Source organism: Typopeltis vanoorti, chromosome 1 (genome assembly GCF_054136105.1).
Source record: "Typopeltis vanoorti isolate ZY-2024b chromosome 1, IOZ_Tvanoo_1.0, whole genome shotgun sequence".
NCBI classification, from domain to species: domain Eukaryota; kingdom Metazoa; phylum Arthropoda; class Arachnida; order Uropygi; family Thelyphonidae; genus Typopeltis; species Typopeltis vanoorti.
Window position 1 is genome coordinate 111,796,727 of NC_143549.1, and position 17,595 is coordinate 111,814,321.

Below are 17,595 nucleotides of genomic sequence, written 5' to 3' on the forward strand. Positions count from 1 at the left end.
TATCTAATTCCTCAGCTAGCTCCATTTCTTTGCCATTCAGGCTTCTTATGTTGATAGTATCGATCTTTAACTCTGGATATGTTGAGTTGGGGTGTGTTTCAGATTTGTTCCAGTAGCTGACTTTTCGCTGTTTGCACTGGTTCCCTGGCGAAAACAACTGGGGCCTTGTTTAACTAGGCGACACCCCAGCCGTCATGAAATTTTGTTATGTTGTACCATCATTTTGTATTTTGGTTTAAGCCAATAAGAATACAATTTGGTCTGCTAAATCCCAAATTGCCAGCCCATCCTCGTTCGTTTAGTATCCTGTTGGATACCCAACAGGGTGCACCACGAGTTGGTGAGGATTGGACATTAGGTCAGAAGCCCTGGTTGGTTCTCTGCATTCCTTTAAAGGCTATGTGGAGGTCTCCTCTCAGTTATACAGCTTTGACCCTTAAACACCAGATGTTCAACTGGAACATCTGCACAAAAACCTTCAGAACCGAGGCTCACAACATGGGTTTCCATGGTAAGACCACAATATGCATGCCCCGCATTACTCGAACCACCATGCAGCATCATCTTCAGTGGTGCAAAGAGCATGTACAGTGTGGCATGGAAGCTTGGAAATCTGTGTTATGGAGCAATGAATCAGCTATACCCTCTACAAAGCAAATGGATGACTGTGGGTGTAGTGGATGCTTGGTGAATATCTCTTACCAGAGTGTGTAACCCAAACTACAAAATTCGAAGGTGGTGTAATGGTATGGTCCTGTTTTTTCTGGTTTGTCCTCAGACTTCTGTTTGCAGTGCCAAGAACACTGAACTCTGAGAGGTATGTGAACATTCTGAACAATGAAATGCTCCCTACTTTGGGCATTTCAATGGAACTGACCATTGTCTCCTTTAGAAAGACAATGCACTGTGTCATAATGCTGCTGCAACTGGGTGATTTGACGACATGTGCATCACCACACTTGACTAGCCTCCACAGATCCCTAGTGAGCAATAGTTCAACTCTACTGAACATTTGTGAGATGAATTAGAACATCGGGTTAAGGTCACGGGATGTCTACCCCACAATAGTCCAGGACCTCATTACATATCTACAGGAAGAATGGTCCAAAGTTCCCATTGATTGTTATTATACTTGTGGAAAGTATGCCCTGTAGGATTGCTGCAGTCACTGCAGTGAAAGGAGATCCTACATCTTATTAAGTTATGTGCCATTGTTGTTTGTTCTTCGTACTATGGGGTCCGTTAACTTCCTTCCAAGCAATGTGTGTGTGTATGCACGCACTGGACTATAGATTCTTGTACCTAATGTTTATTACGAGGAAAAAAAAGCAACAAAGTTAACTGTAAAGATAATATTCAGCAATTAACAATCATCGAAATTCTAATGAAAATTACTATTTAATGAGCCGGAGAGAACTGTGAGATTGTAATAGACGGGATTTCCACTGACTGAAGTTTATTATTATTTATTATTATTATTATTTCCTGACATCTCCAAGGAGTCTGAAGACTCAGTCTAGGTCAAGTATGTCTATAGCTGTGCATCTTATCTTGTCTACATCTACACCAATGCTATAATATAACACAGAACTCAAGATGTTCAGATAGATCAGATTTGTGTCTAGGTCAAGCATGCCTATAGCTGTGCATCTTATCTTGTCTTTCCAACAAATTTGACACCTAGTCAAATGCTTATAATGTTTGAATTGCAGAGTATATTGCCACAAAATAAACAGCACTTAACAAAGGATGAAATGTACAAAACAGAAATTACATATGTGTTTGTGTGTAAAAAAGAACTATTGTAAAAAATTTTTAAAAATCACATTTAAAAAGAGCATCATGTTTAAAGGAATTCAGAAATTGCAATCACTGCAAATATTTCACCTACAGTGCTCTTATAAACCTCACACACTAGATCTTGCAAGATCTATAATGCAAAAGTGACTTATATGACAATGATTAGAGAGAAAGAAGGACTCTGCTGATGTATTTTGTGAAGAGCTGGTTGTTGTTGTAGTAGTCATTGAAAAGACTGTACTCTAAGCAACTTTCATTTTTTATTGGCCACTATCCATACCAGTTGCAATTTATATGTATACTTATATAAGTAATTTCTGTTTATGTATTTATCTATTATTTTCTGTATGAACATGTTACTCTCCAGCGTAATTTAACTTTGTAACCTAATAGATAATAATAATAACAGGACTAGCTTTGATGTAGTGAGGTTTTTTTTTTTAAGCACCAGAGGTCAGGCAAATAGTTTTAACAGTTGATCGGTAATTTTAGCATGCCATGTAGATTGTAGTGCAGCTTGTTTCTTTGTTTGTATACATATACTCCAGAAGATGACCTTAATGTGAAGGTCGAAACGTCGATTGCATATATTTTGGTTTATATTAAACTAAAGTTTTATTCTAACACAGTAGTTGTATCCATAATTTTCGTAATGTTTTCTATAACTGTCTCTGATTCAGAGTATTTAATATGTATTTAATATTGTGGTTATACAGCACTTTCCTACTTGTATACAGAAAATATATGACTTCTACATCATTTAACCTTAGTATCTTCTTGGTATAGCTCTCCTGATGAGATCTCAATAAAATTTTAACAGGGCTGAAGTAGGGGTTTTTATTCTTGCCTTCCCCCTTTTAATCTTTCTATAATATCTAAAGGCAAATAGAAGGGCAAATAATCTTTACAACAGACTGTAAATAGCATGGATGTGTACTAAGATTTGTAAATCATCACTCAGAACAGTTATATGATGATTCTTCCAGGAGTTGAGCCATATTTATATGGTGCCCACTACATCATATCAACTGGAGATTGGAACTGTATTAAAACCTCACATTAGATAGAATTGGAGGCAATCCCAGAAGTAGAAAAGCAGAATATGCACAATTAAAAGTAAGTCTTAATAAAACTTAACTAACAGACATAGGGAGAATTTGCAATTGAACTCCAGACTTACATTTACATGCTTTCCTTTAGTGTTACACGGTGATCAGCATTCATTTCAGACAAATTATGGAGACTACAACCATGTCAGAAATAACTATTTTAATTTCCCAATGTTTCAATTGTCATATTAAGGTCATCATCTTTAAACCGCCTGCAAAATTAAAGAACTTACTCAACTCATCCAAGGATCCACTACCTTTGCTGGCCCACCCTGGAGTATACCATATTCGTTGTACCTGTAATTTGTCCTATATAGGGCAAACAGGATGCACAATTCCTATCAGAAAAAAGGAACATAAGCAGCACAGTAAATTTAATAACTATGGTAATGCTGGCCTTTCTGATCATGCCCTGAATACTCAACACAGAATTGACTGGAAAAGCATCTGTTGTTTACATCACTCCAAAACGTGGTATGAACGTAAATTTAAGGAGGCCTCTGAAATTCTTATCAACCACCTTTAGATCATCTTAACAATAACGATGATCTTAAAATCCCAAGAATATGGAAGGCACACTTTCTACCCACGTAACCTTTCTCCCTAAAGAGTTAATTATGAATAGGACTATAGGTAATCCAGGATCTTAAATCTAATATAGCAATTCTCATGTTAAATTAGGACATCATGTTTGCTGTAATAAAACTATCTATATGAATTTTTTAATATAATTTTTTAATAATTTAATAATTTTTTCTCTGATGTTGTCATAAACAAAATATAGCTTTGATGTAACCATTTTATTTTATTTCATTTATTTATTTTTTTTATTATTTTTTTTTTTCAGTAGAGGTCAGGCCAGTAGAATAACCTTTGATCTCTTTAGCATTTTTTCTTTAGCATACTATGTGAAATGTAATATAGCTTGTCTCTGTAAGGAAGATTATTTTAATTTCCTGATGAAAAGATATTAAGGTCATCATCTGTGTATACTCCAGATGATGACCTTAATATGAAGGTCAAAACTTCAGTAAATTAAAATAATTCTTCCTTACATTTACACGAATCAAGGTGTTCCTGGTTTGATTTGATTTATATCTCCTCCTCTTTTATAAGCAACATAATTCAGATCAAACATCTTGACATCAACATATCAGATCATAATCAATGTCAAATCATAAATTCCATTGCATGGAATAACTAACAATCAGTTTCAGACCATGGAGATTTCTGCTAGATTTCTCATTGATCTTTTCACCCAAACTCATGCCATTCTGTTCAGATTAGAATAATGTTACTTTGAACTGATGTATATGATTGGAATTCAAAGAAGTAATAAAACAGAACATGATTGAATGAGGGGGAAAGGAACAGCGGCGGCCAGTACATAAGCACTGCGACACTGCAGCACCCCAAGGAAAAAATGAAATTTTGTTTGCATTTATAAATAATAACAATGCTTACAACATTATACAAATGAAGTACAACATGTTAAAGGTTACAGCTTGTGTTTTGACATTGATTAAATAGTTAATAATTGGAATTGTTCGATTTACACTTTAGATTACGAAACAAATGCACTGCAATCTAATGCCGCTATTCGTTTGCGCTTCTTGTCATTGCACGTTACGTCATTCCCACACTGCTCAAACGGCCGTGTATTTTTAGTATGCTTACGCGCTTTATTTCTGTGAGATATGAAACGTTTATTATTGGTGCGTGTGCATGGTGAACTATTTTTTGTAAATCTTATTTTATTTTGTTAAAATAACATATAATTATTTATTTATTATAGATACATGGCTGAATTATGACAAGTGTCACTTGAAAATATGAAAAGAATAATATTTTTTCAATTATCGTTACACAAAACAAACTGCAATCTACCGCTGATATTCATTTGCGCTTGTCGTTGCACGTTACGTCATTAGATACACTGCCGCTTGGGCAGTGTATCTTATGCCTGTACTCATTATTTCTGTGAGATATGAAACGTTTATTATTGGCACGTGTTCGTGGTGAACTATTTTTTTGTAAATCTTATTTTATTTTGTTAAAATAGCATATAATTATTTATTTATAATAGATACAAGGCTGAATTATGACAAGTGTCATTGTTGAAAATATGAAAAGAATTATATTTTTTCAATTATCGTTACACGAAACAAATGCACTGCGACCTAACGCCAATACTTGTTTGCACTTGTCATTGCTATTGATACGAAACTTTTATTATTGGTGTTTGTTCGTGGTGAGGATGAAATATTTTTAATAAAGCAATTTTTAATGTGTTAATTTATTTATTAATAAATTCGTTACTGATTAGGAAAAAAAAAGTTTTTTTTTTTTATATGCAGCATCCCCACTTAAAATTTTCACCTGCCGCCACTGTAAAGGAGCATCCTTTTCTTAAAAAAAAAAAGTTAAAAATCTATATTAAGAGAGAAGCTAGTTCATAGCAAATCAACATCGTGGTTTAAAATGCACTGACATTTTATACCATATTATACCATTCTACACAGAGATAGAAATGAAAGGAATGATTCAGAAAATTTGAAATTTTCTGAATTTGAAAAGTTCCATGTTTGGTCTAGAGCAGGATTTCCAGATTATCCAACCCTTAGTCCATCCACAAGTTCCATGTTTGGTCTAGAGCAGGATTTCCAGATTATCCAACCCTTAGTTCATCCACTGTACTGAAACTAATGTCAAAATGTGCAATTAAGTTATAAATTATAATTTAGTTTGAATTAATGCTAACGTGTTATATGCTAATAGCCTATGATAGATGAATAGCGTTAAAAAAAAAAAACTGTTTGTGTATGTAACATTGCTTTACATCATGTACTGATTTACATGAAATATTTGAAAGTCAAAAATCAAGTAATTACCTGTAAAGTGATCTGATCATATGGAAGAGTGACAATTTTTTTTTTTAATATTTTTTCTCCATGCCACTTTATGTTGAATCATTAGAGTGTCTCAGTATTCATATGAATGCATGTGTTATAGATAATGTTAAAATTAGATGGTGCAGCAGAAATGTGTCTGAGGAAAGATAGTGAGTTGCCCTGGTATAATAATGCAGAGTGGAAGAGAAGAGTAATGATAACAAATAAGATGATAGCGAGAATTTGTAAGAAGAAGAAGAAAGGTCTGAAATATGTGATGTGTGGAGTACATTTGAAGATAGAAGAGAACTTATGCAAGAAATGGATTACATTTGAATTCAGAATAATGCAGGTTTAATGGAGAGATATTGCTTTCTGGGCAAGTGAATGTCAGGTCAGGGAAACTAGGTGGAATGTAGCAGGGGTTGCCCCATGTGTGGATAGTGGCTTGAGAAATGAGAGGGTGTTCACTATATTACTGAACCAGGTGAAGTATGTGGAAAGTAATAATGGCTATAAGAATATTAGCAATGCATTAGCTTTTTTTGTTTACAAATGCTACAAGCATTAGAAATGAGTTTGTGGCATTGAATTCAGCCTCTCCAAAGATTACTGGCATCAGTGAAACATGGTTAACTAAGGAGGATTTTCTAACAGGGATAGAAATCGAAGAGTATAGCATATTTGTGAAGTACAAGGACAAATTGAGAGAATGTAAATTGCAGAGCTTCATGAATGGGAGGAAGAGAAGAGGGAGGGGATATGATTGAGACATATAAGCTAGTCAGGGGTTGTTATCAGGTTAACATGGAAGAGATTTTTCATAGAATGGGAGAGAGGGATAGAAAAAGAGGCCATCTCTGGATACTGTGTAAGGAGTGTGTGAGCAGAGGAGTGAGTAGAAGGTTCTTTGCATGGAGAGTGGTTGGTGAGTGGAATGTATTGCCTGAGTGTGTTGTGAATGTAGACACATTGAATGAGTTTAAGGCATGGTTGGATGAGCTTTGTATTCAATAGTATATAACTCCCATGACGAGTCTTTGACTCCATGGAGGTCAGATTTTAATAAATAATAATAATATTTCAGCATCTTAGGGAAGGTAACCATATTGCTGGAGTGTTACTCATGATAAGAGATGAATTGTGCCATCTCAGGGTGGAGAATCATAGTGGAAATAACACTAATGGCTTTGATGAAAGTGTATGGTGTGAAAAAGATGTTTATAAATAATAATAACTTAACACGATTGCCACAGTAATTAACTTTAATGAAATAAAGGTACAAATATTTCATACTGAAATTAACAGTACATCACAACGTAGAACAAACAGTTAAAAGGAATGGAATACAAAGTACAGAACAGTCGGTGAATTACCAATTAAAATTGTTGCCGTGTGCTAGAAATTAATATTAAAATATTATTAAATAATTCTTAAAAACTATTTCTTTGATGGTTAAATAAGATAAGAATCTAATCTCCCAAACTTTTGGGAGAGAGAGAGAGAGAGACAATCGTTTAGATTCAAATTTTGTCAATGTAAAAGGGCATTCATATTTATTTAAACTTGCATCTGTGGAGAAGACAAGCTTTATCCCTCTGGATATTGTGTTTAGTGTCAGTACTCTGTTGTGCCAGATAGACTTTTGAGGTTTCATGTATTTGATATAATACTGATGTTCCTTCATTCTTTTTTCCACAAAATGTCCTATTTGTCCAAAGTATGATAAATTACATTCACATGGTATCTGGTAAACGCTAGCTAATGACAGAGGTGTCAGTTTGTCTTTTGTAGATGGCAAGAAATGAGAAATTTTGTTGATAAGAAAATATGTGGGAATGAGATGATACTTCTTCAAAATTCTGCCAATAGGTTCTGAGATGCGTGAAATATAAGGGATTAGAACCTTGCGGTCTGCTGAAGAATCCTGAGGTGTTGGAACAATATAGGAGCCAATTATCTGCTGGATTTGATTAGGGTTGTAACCATTAAATTCTATTACCTTTTCTATAGTGAAAAGTTCTTGTTGTAAGCTTGATATGTGCTCTATTAATTAAGGACTTAATAACACCAATTTTTGTTGAGTGTGATGAGCAGACTTTTGATGAATGTATCTGCCAGTAAAGGTAGGCTTTCGATAGACACTGGTTGATAAAGTATCAGAGGATGTGCGTGTAAGGGGAATGTCCAAGAATGATAAACTACCAGCCTTTTCTTTTTCCATGGTGAACTGAATGCTTGGGTGAAGGCTATTGATCTGTTGTAATATCCTCTTAAAGAATCTTAAACTGTTTTTTCATTATGTTGCAAATACGATGAAAAATGAATGTGGAAAGGATTACCTTGCTAGATGAAGATGGGATTCAGATGACCAATGGATAACATAGCTTACTTGCTCAGCATGACACCCTTACTTTGCCTAAAGTGGCTTAAAACTATGTTTACCCTTCATAATGTTTTTTAATTTATTATCTTGCTGTTGAATCACTTGGAATTCTTTTGTATGAGTGGCAGACATAATAGTAAAGAATTCATGTTTTTTTTTTCTTTCCCATTTCACCCCCCCCCCAAGTGAGAGAGGGGGAGAGAGAGTGAGATTTAACTCTTGTACTAAGATGACTGATATTACTTATTTAGCATTGTCATTTTAACATCATTTCTTCATTATATTATTATTACACCCTCCATGAAGTTGACAGACTCATCGTCGTAGGTTCATTCAACTGACAACATGTTTATCATATAGAATCTTAAAATCCTTAACACTCCTTGCATAACAACACATTCTGGTAATGCGTTCCATTCACTAACAATTCTCCATATAAAAAATCTACTCTTCGCATCCTGCTTCACCACTTTTACATAACTTCCAGGAATGACCTCTGTCACCTTCGCCTCTTTTTATAATCCCCTCTGGAGTAATCTGAAAAATTCTCTCACTAACTTAAATGTCTTTGTCATATTTCCTCTATTCCTCCTATCCACCAAAACTCTGCACTCCACATTTCTTCAACCTCTCTCTCTCTCTCTCTCCACAGCCAGCATTCCAAAGTCCTGATATTGTCTTAGTCACTCATGTCTGGACCCTCTCCTGTGTCTCCACATCACATTAAAAACTAGGTGACCAGATCTGAGCACAATAGTCCAAGTGTGGTCTGACCAGTGCCTTATACAGTGGCACAACCATTTCCTTATCCTTGCATGTTAGAGTACTTATCATAGCAGCACTATGATGTGCAACCTTGACAACACTAGCAATATGCTAGTGTTGTCAAGGTTGCACATCATAGGGCTTTTTTGGGAGTGATGGTTGACACCAGTTTACTGTCAACCATCACTCCCAAATCTCTAATCTCATTCACTTCCTGCAGTACGGCACCATCATATAGTATACAGCCTTATATTTCTGCACTCCAAAATGCAACACCTTGCACTTATTGATATTAAAACTACAACCTCCCAGTGTTTTGTCCAAGTAAAAACTATTCAAATCTTCCTGAAGGGATTCAACATCAGCACACTGCTACTTATAATTCTTCCCAACTTTGCATCATCAGAAAATAACTGAAGATCCCTCATTAAAAAAAAAAAAAAAAAGCCTCCATAGCTCAGTTGGTATAAACCAAGCCCTTTGGTCGGAAAGACCTGGGTTCGATTCCTATCCATGACGTGAGGAACCTTTATCTGGTCTCTTTCAACTAAGGTGAATTAGCCAGTCTCATACAGAGGTAGAGGGTTTTTTTTTTCACCTGGAAACTCAGGTTTTTTTTTTTGTCCCTTAGAACAGGCAAACCAGCCTATGAGCACACACATGGATCTACAATCATGAAATACGTACCTAATCCCTCATTAGGAAAGCTCTTGTCCTAAGGGAAGGTGGAGGAATGGAAAGAACCTCATACAAATAAAATAAAATAAAAATCAAGATAGCAATCTTCTACATAAATTGCTATAGGTCTTCAACTTTTATGGGACTGAGATGAAAATCGGTGTAATAAAATAGATAAATTATATAATAAAATTGTGTAATAAAATAAAATAAGTGTAATAAAATAGATAAATTATGTAATAAAATATAAATTATTAAAATGAAATATATTTTAATAATTTATATAATTTATTCTTTCTTGTTTTCTTTGTTCCACAAGATTTGTTATGGTATAAGATTTAAAAATGATATCTAAAAAAAGTCATCTTTAATATTAGAACTTTTTCTTCCTTAGAATGTTTTATATGGTGCTTCCAGCCATCTTAATGAAGAAACTCTAGAGGGACACATGAAGGCAGGAATAGCTCAATATCTTGCCATTGAAATCTCCAAAGGAAATGGGCGAGATAATCGAGCTATTGGTCGATATCTTCCATGGTTATATCATCCTCCCTCTTCAGTACAACAAGGGTAGTATAACTAAATATTGTCAGATGTCCAAAGTTATTCTAAAAGTTTTGTCTTCTTACCTAACAAAATATGCTAAGCTGAAAATGTTTTAGATAGTATTTAAAATAGTGCTATTGATGATAGAGAAAGAGTTATGTCCATACAAGGTAGAGATGCAAGAGGGAAATAGGGCCAGTGGTTTTGAGGCAGTATGGTGTGAGATAGAGGTGAATAGAATAAAATACTTGGTGGGATGTTGTTATAGACCTGGTAATGTGGATGGTGGTGATAGTGAAATGTATAGTCAAATAAGCCAAGCAAATAAGAAAAGGGTGATCATTATGGGTGATTTTAATTATGGCAATATAGACTGGATTGAAGAGATAGCGACTGGAAGTAAAGAAAATGAGTTTCTTGAGTTTTTGAGGGATAACTACCTCAGACAGTATGTAACAGAGGGCACACGAGGATTAAGGGTCTTGGATTTGGTCATCTCATCGGAGGATGTAATTATAAATGAGGTGTCAAATCATCCACCAATTGGTGAAAGTGACCATGAGGTGATTACCTGGGTGGTTGCCAGCAGTGCAAGGACCCCTGTGAAAAAAGGGTATATGTGGAACTACAAGGGGGGTGATTATGAAGAGCTCAGGAGAGAGCTTGCAGATGTAGCATGGAATGAGGAGTTAGCTGGAAAAGAGATCAATGCAGCTTGGGGGATTTTCAAAAACTATTTAGTAGATGCAATGTCTAAATGTATACCACGGGTGAGAAGGTTAAATAAGGTAGGTGTGAGATGGATGAATAAAGAGATTAAGCATGCAATACAGAAAAAAAAGGCATTGTGGAGACAGCATAAGAGAAGTGGAAGTAACCAATTTCATGAGGTCTACAAAGACCAGGCAAGGAGGGTGACTTGGTGATTTGGTGAGAGTAGCTAAAGAGAGGTATGAACAGCAGTTAGCTAATGAAGCCAAAAAGAATCCTAGGGAGTTCTTTCGATATGTAGCCAGCAAAAGAAAGAGTGATTATGGAAGGATGACATTGATTGGAGGAAATGGTATAAAGACAGCTGTTGCAGAATGTGTTGTGGAGATACTTAATGAGCAATTCATAAAGATCTTTCAATCTTGTGAATGTGACTTCATGGAGAGATTAAGAGCAGTTGATGATGGGGAGGAGAGACTGACTGTAAGTGAGCAAGAGGTGTTTGGGGAGTTGAGTAAACTAGATGTAAATAAGGCTGTGGGACTTGATAATATATCACCACGTATTCTGAAGGAGTGTGCCAGAGAGTTGACACCTGCCTTGACATATTTTTTTAATACGAGTCTTGCACTTGGTCAAGTTCCTAAAGAGTGGAAGGAGGGCAAGATTGTGCCACTTCATAAAGGAGGTGATCGAACTCAAGCATCAAACTATAGGCCTATCTGTGTGTCAGGTGTTGTGGTTAAGTTGTTGGAGAAGCTTGTGAGAACTAGGATCCACAGTTGGGTTGACAATAATGGTATAATCTTTGATGGACAGCATGGATTTGCTAAAGGGAGGTCATGTTTTAGTAATCTACTTACTTATTACAATAAAGTGACTGCTTCCTTGGACAGAGGAGAAGGATACACAGTAATATACTTGGATTTCGCAAAGGCTTTTGATAGAGTACCTCATGATAAGTTGACAGTCAAACTAGAGCAGATGGGGTTGGATATTAGATTAGTGCATTGGATTGGAGACTGGCTATCTGATAGGTATCAACAAGTTGTGTATGGGGGTGCAATATCCAGGAAAAGGAAAGTCACTAGTGGAGTGCCTCAGGGGTCTGTTTTAGGGCCATTACTATTTAACTTATATATTAATGATATTGGTGAAGATTTGGATGGAGATATTCAGTTGTTTGCAGATGATGCAAAGTTGGGACGAACCATAAAGAGTAGTGAAGATGTTGTGGCCTTGCAAGAAGACTTGAATAAATTGCGTGATTGGGCAAGCAAATGGGGATGTGAGTTCAATGTTGCAAAATGTAAAGTTTTAAAATTTTGAAAACAAAGATGGGATGCAGAATTTATGCTTGGTGAGAATATATTGTTGGAAGTAGAGGAAATAAGAGATCTGGGGGTGATAGTGGATAAGGATCTAAAATTTAGGGGACACATCGCCAAAATTGTGAAGACAACACAAAGACTTCTGGGAATGATTCGGAGGACACTGACATGTAGAAGTAGGGAGATACTTGTTCCAATGTATAAGGCTTTGATTAGGCCACACTTGGACTATTGTGCCCAGATTTGGTCACCGGGTTTTCAGAAGGATGAAGAGATGTTGGAAAGGGTCCAAAGGCGACTGACTAAGGTAGTTTCTGACCTCTGGAATGTTGAGTATGAGGAAAAATTGAAAAGATGTAATTTGCAGAGTCTCGTGGAGAGAAGGAAGAGGGGAGATATGATAGAGACCTACAAGTTGGTAAGGGGTTGTTATAGGATCAATGGTGGAGAAGTTCTACAGAGAATAGTGGGAGATCAGGGGAGAACCAGAGGTCATCCCTGGAAACTGTATAAGGAGGGTGTGAGTAAGGGAGTGAGAGGCAGGTTTTTTTCGTGCAGAGTTGTGAGTGATTGGAATGCCTTGCCTGAGAGCGTGGTGTCTGCAAGTAGTTTGAATGTGTTTAAGACACGGTATGATGAGATGTGTGTGTAAGATAAAAGGACCTCCTAGATGAGTCTTTGACTCCATGAGGTCTTGTTTAATAATAATAATAATAATAATAATAATAAAATGTATATTCTTAAGCAGAAAATGTGAACTAATAACTTTTCATTTGTTTGCAGATAATTCAACAAATAGATATATGAATTGTTACAGATAAGTGGGGTGGGGGGGGGTTAATCAAAGATAAGATCAAAACAACTGGTAAAATTCTTCTAAATAGTTCATTTTCATAATTGCTTTCATATTTCTCTTGCTGAATGCTTGTTTTCTCTCTCTCTCTCTCTCTCTCTCTCACACACACACACAAAAAAAACTTTATTAAATTTGCAGGAATATTCCTGAGTTTTCTCCTGAACTAAATACCGTTCAAGTCCTAGACTGTAGATTTCCAAGTCCATATGATTTACATCCCTAAAATGCCACTGTCATTGATAGTTTTTCAGCCACAGATGCATTACATATTGTAATCATTTTCAGCCAGTGTCACCTCAGTTGTTTTCATGATGTTGCATTTATGGATGTTCAAGATTACATTTTTATAAAGACCCAGGACTCCTCATGAGAGGCTACTGTACAGCAGCCTCCTATGCATGATCCTTTTTTTTTTTCAGTCAACTGTATATCTACATTACACAATCCACCATCTCTATGTTACACTATCTGTTATATACTACATAGTACCTAGTCTAGCCATAAACTACTGTTACAAGTTGAACAGCACATAAAGTTTGAATCTATTGGTAAATCATTTATGGCTTTCAATGCATACAGACCACATGTATAATGTGCATATAGCAGCATTCAATGTTCAAAATGTACCCCTTTTGCCTTCACACACACACACACACACAAACCTGAAGTCTATGAGGCCACATATTGGTGGCACACACAATATCCAATGGAAATGCTGCCACTGCTCACTCCACATCCACATTCAAGCTGATGATGCTGGGATGTCACATCTTACAGGCCACTCTCTCAAGCTTTGACCATAATTTGAAGTCCAGTGGATTCATATTGGAACTTCCAGATAGCCAATCAGATAATGATATATGGTTGGGCACATTCTTCCAACAACTGTTGTGTAATCCTTCTCTTGTGTGCAGGGGGCTGAGTCTTGTTGGAAGGTCCACTGCCTACCATAAAGTAAGGTGTTGTTCAGGACAGCACTGCTGATTCCAGCACAGTGTTCTGATACACTTTGGTGGAGGTTTTGTTCCCTTTCTTGCAGGAATACAACTTGGATACCCCCTTGATATGTCAATTCCCCCCCCCACACACACACACCAACACACCATTGATGTGGGGGTGATGACATCTCTGAATCTTGGGTGCTATGGCACATACTATGCAACCATCTGTGGCATATATCCGATCGTTTTAGCATTTAAACTTCTCAATGTAAAATCTTCTCATCTGTAAAGAGAATATCTCTATGTCTGTTTGCCTGCTTCTAGAGAAGTACCTTTGATATTATTACCCTGTGCCACATAAGTTGTGGTTTAGTAAGCGTCCAGTAGAACGACAATAGGCTCTTATCTCCAGATCATCAGTTAGTGCACATGACAGTTTTCTCTGTTAAACATTCATCTCTTGCAACATCACTTTCTATATTCTCACAGGATTACAGCAGTGTACTTCACAGCCCTAACAAGTTGTTGCATCCTAGCACAGCATGGTTGATCTATTCTTTGGTGGTCAGATATGTCTTCTGTATCATTATAATGATTAATAGTCCAATACACAAGCATCTTACTGATCTGAAGTGTTTTTAGCATGTTGAAAATAACAGGTGGCTGCATTCCAACCTTGTGAGGTGCTATTACAGCTACACAGTTCTCGTAATCTCCCCACTGCATGTTAACCCATACAGCTAAATAACTCTCTGTACTGTTAAACACAGTTGACTGTGCACAACACCACTAATTGACCCAAGCTTGTGCAGTTCTGTGGGCAACATGGGACTGTATGGAAGTTGTAACAGTATTTATGGCAAGACTGTGTCTGTTAACTGTGTGTTCTCTGGCCTCTGCTCTTAAGAAAGAAAACCCAGCTACTTCTATATGAGACATGCTAACTAACTCCAACCTCCAGTTTGAAAACCCCATATATAATCCTCTAATTAAAAAGAAAATTAAACTTATGGCTTTTCCAGTCAAGGTGCACATGTCCCATCATTTTTCCATAGGAGACATCTGTTAATGTTAATATGTGACTCTTTCTATGAGATCTCTTAATCTGTCTTCATTGCTAAAGGCTGATCATAACAAATGCATAAGTTTTTTGAAGTGGATAGAGAAGGTCTAACTTTTATAAAACATTATTTCTTTGTATTATTATCTGCTAGTATGCTATTAATTAAGAAACATAAATTCTGTAAGACAGTACAGAAATTTACCAAAATCCTAATAATAATGCACCTTCATTATTTTGATGTGCTGAAAGTTATGTGCTTTTCTTAAGGGAAGAGTGGAAGATTATCAGGAGCAATGCATTGATTTATACTTAAGGGACTAGTTTTGAGATTACCATAAAAAATACTTCATGCATAAAATAAATGTACTGCTCTTCCTTTTGGATTATATTTGCTGAATGATGGCAGCAAGCATCTCATTTGCACAAATAACTGAATTCAATCTATAATGGACTTAATACATTTTTCTCTCATATTCTCTTCTATCTTGAACAACAACAGTCTTTCACTTGTTGGCCTTAGTAATAATTAATCTAGATACTTAAGATGCAGTCCAGAATTATACAAATTCTTCTTTCCATCAAACACAGATCCACAAATCCTACATCACTCCTTCCATAACCTACTTATTGATGATTTATTTGTTTGTAGCAAATAAATCATCAATTGATTGTTGGTAGCAAATGATTTTCATTTGCTACCAATGCTCTCTTCCTCAGCTCACCGCTATCATAACATGGCAGGAGAGTTACAATCTTCATCTTCTCATTCTTCAATTTTACTTCTTCTAACAATTCCTTTACATCCTCCCTCATAGAATACTTCTTGCACCTTCAGGATGAGAATGCAATGGAGAAGATTCAGAGGTGCACAACCGAGATGTTAAGTAGTGTATGGAATGTTTCCTATGAGGAAAGATTGAGGGTATGTGGATTGCAGAAGTTAATTGATACGAGAAAAAGATGGGATATGATAGAAACACTCAAGTTACTTAAAGGGTTTATAGGATTGATGTAAGGGAAGTGTTTCAGCATTTGGCTAGATTGGTCAGAACAAGGGGTCATCCCTAAAAGTTGAATAAAGGTGTGGTTAGAAGGGGTGTGAGGACTAGATTTTTTGCTTGGAGAGTTGTGAATGAGTGTAATGGACTGCCAGAGTCAACTGTGAGTGCTTTGTGTGTTAATAGGGTCAAGGAGAAGTACAGTAGATTGTGTGGATAGTTTGGATCTCCCATGATATGATCAATCTTCAGACTACATAGAGGTGCCTGTAGATTAGTAATAATAATAGCAGTTGAAAATTCTACATTAATAGAAGTTTTTTTGCATGAGATGAGTTTTCCTCTGTTTTTATGTTTCTTTTCATTATGCCAACTCAAGGTATTTTGTTATTGATGTTTATAAGGCTCCCAGACTAGATGGGATATCACCATGTATATTAATAGAATATTCAGAGATGTGAAAGTGCCCTTGACTTTTGTTCTACAAGATGCACAGTCTGAAAAGTGTAGAAACTATTGACTGATTTGTATATTAGAATAATGGTGAAAGTGTTAAAAAGTTTTGAGAAAATGAATTTATAATTTCAAAATTATTTTTATTTTTCAACATAATCTCCCTTAAGACTAATACATTTATTCCAGCAGTGCTCCAGCACCATTATTCCATCCCTATAGTGGTTCTCAGTAAGATCTGCAAGATACCCCTCTACAGCTGCAATCATCTCTTGATTTGAAGAAAAATGCTAACCAACAAGGAAGAGTTTTAGTTTTGAAAAGAGATAGAAGTCATAGGGAGCCAAATCTGGGGAATAGGGTGGATGTTCCAACATTGTCCTGATGAAAGATGATATTTTTCTTCTGCAAACCGGGTCGTTTCTCACGAATTTTTTCGTCTAGTCTGGTTAAAAGATCAGAATAATATTCCCCGGTTATTGTTTTACCCTTTTCAAGATAATTAATAAACAAAATGCCTTTAGCATCCCAAAACACTGATGCCATGATGACCTTTTCTGCTGATGGAACTGACTTTGTCTTCTTTGGCGCTGAACAGCCGGCTTCTGTCCACTGTTTTGACTGCAGTTTTGATTCTGGAGTGTAATGGTGAATCCAAGTCTCATTGATAGTAGTAGATCAATGCACAAAATCAGTTTTATTCTTGTTAAAATGCTCCAAGCACTGTTCAGAGATTTTCATGTGAGTGCGCTTTTGATCTGCTGTGATCAAGCGTGGCACCCATCTTGCACAAAGCTTTTTCATTTGCAATTCTTCATGCAAAATATATCCTACATGTTCTGAAATGCCTATATTCTCAGCAGTTTCACTCACTTTGATTTGCTAGTCATCCAATGCCATATTGTGCACTTGATCAATGATTTCTGGTGTTGTTACACTTTTTGGATGTCTTTCACATGGATCATCTTCAAGGCTGGTATGGCCATGTTTAAACTCAGCAGCCCATTTCTTAATTGTCAAAAACCAAGGAGAAGAGCATCCATAAACTTTTATGAACTTCGAATGAA

At 36.1% G+C, this 17,595-nt stretch overlaps 1 protein-coding gene across 1 annotated transcript in view; it reads left to right on the top strand.

The window, feature by feature from the left end:
- unc79 (UNC-79 domain-containing protein) overlaps positions 1 to 17,595 on the top strand; it is a 1,277,183-nt gene that overhangs the window by 1,025,410 nt on the left and 234,178 nt on the right. Inside the window, exon 49 of the mRNA XM_090395893.1 lies at positions 10,024 to 10,199. Within this exon, the coding sequence (XP_090252019.1) occupies positions 10,024 to 10,199 (176 nt within the window). The remainder of the gene's footprint in view (positions 1 to 10,023; positions 10,200 to 17,595) is intronic.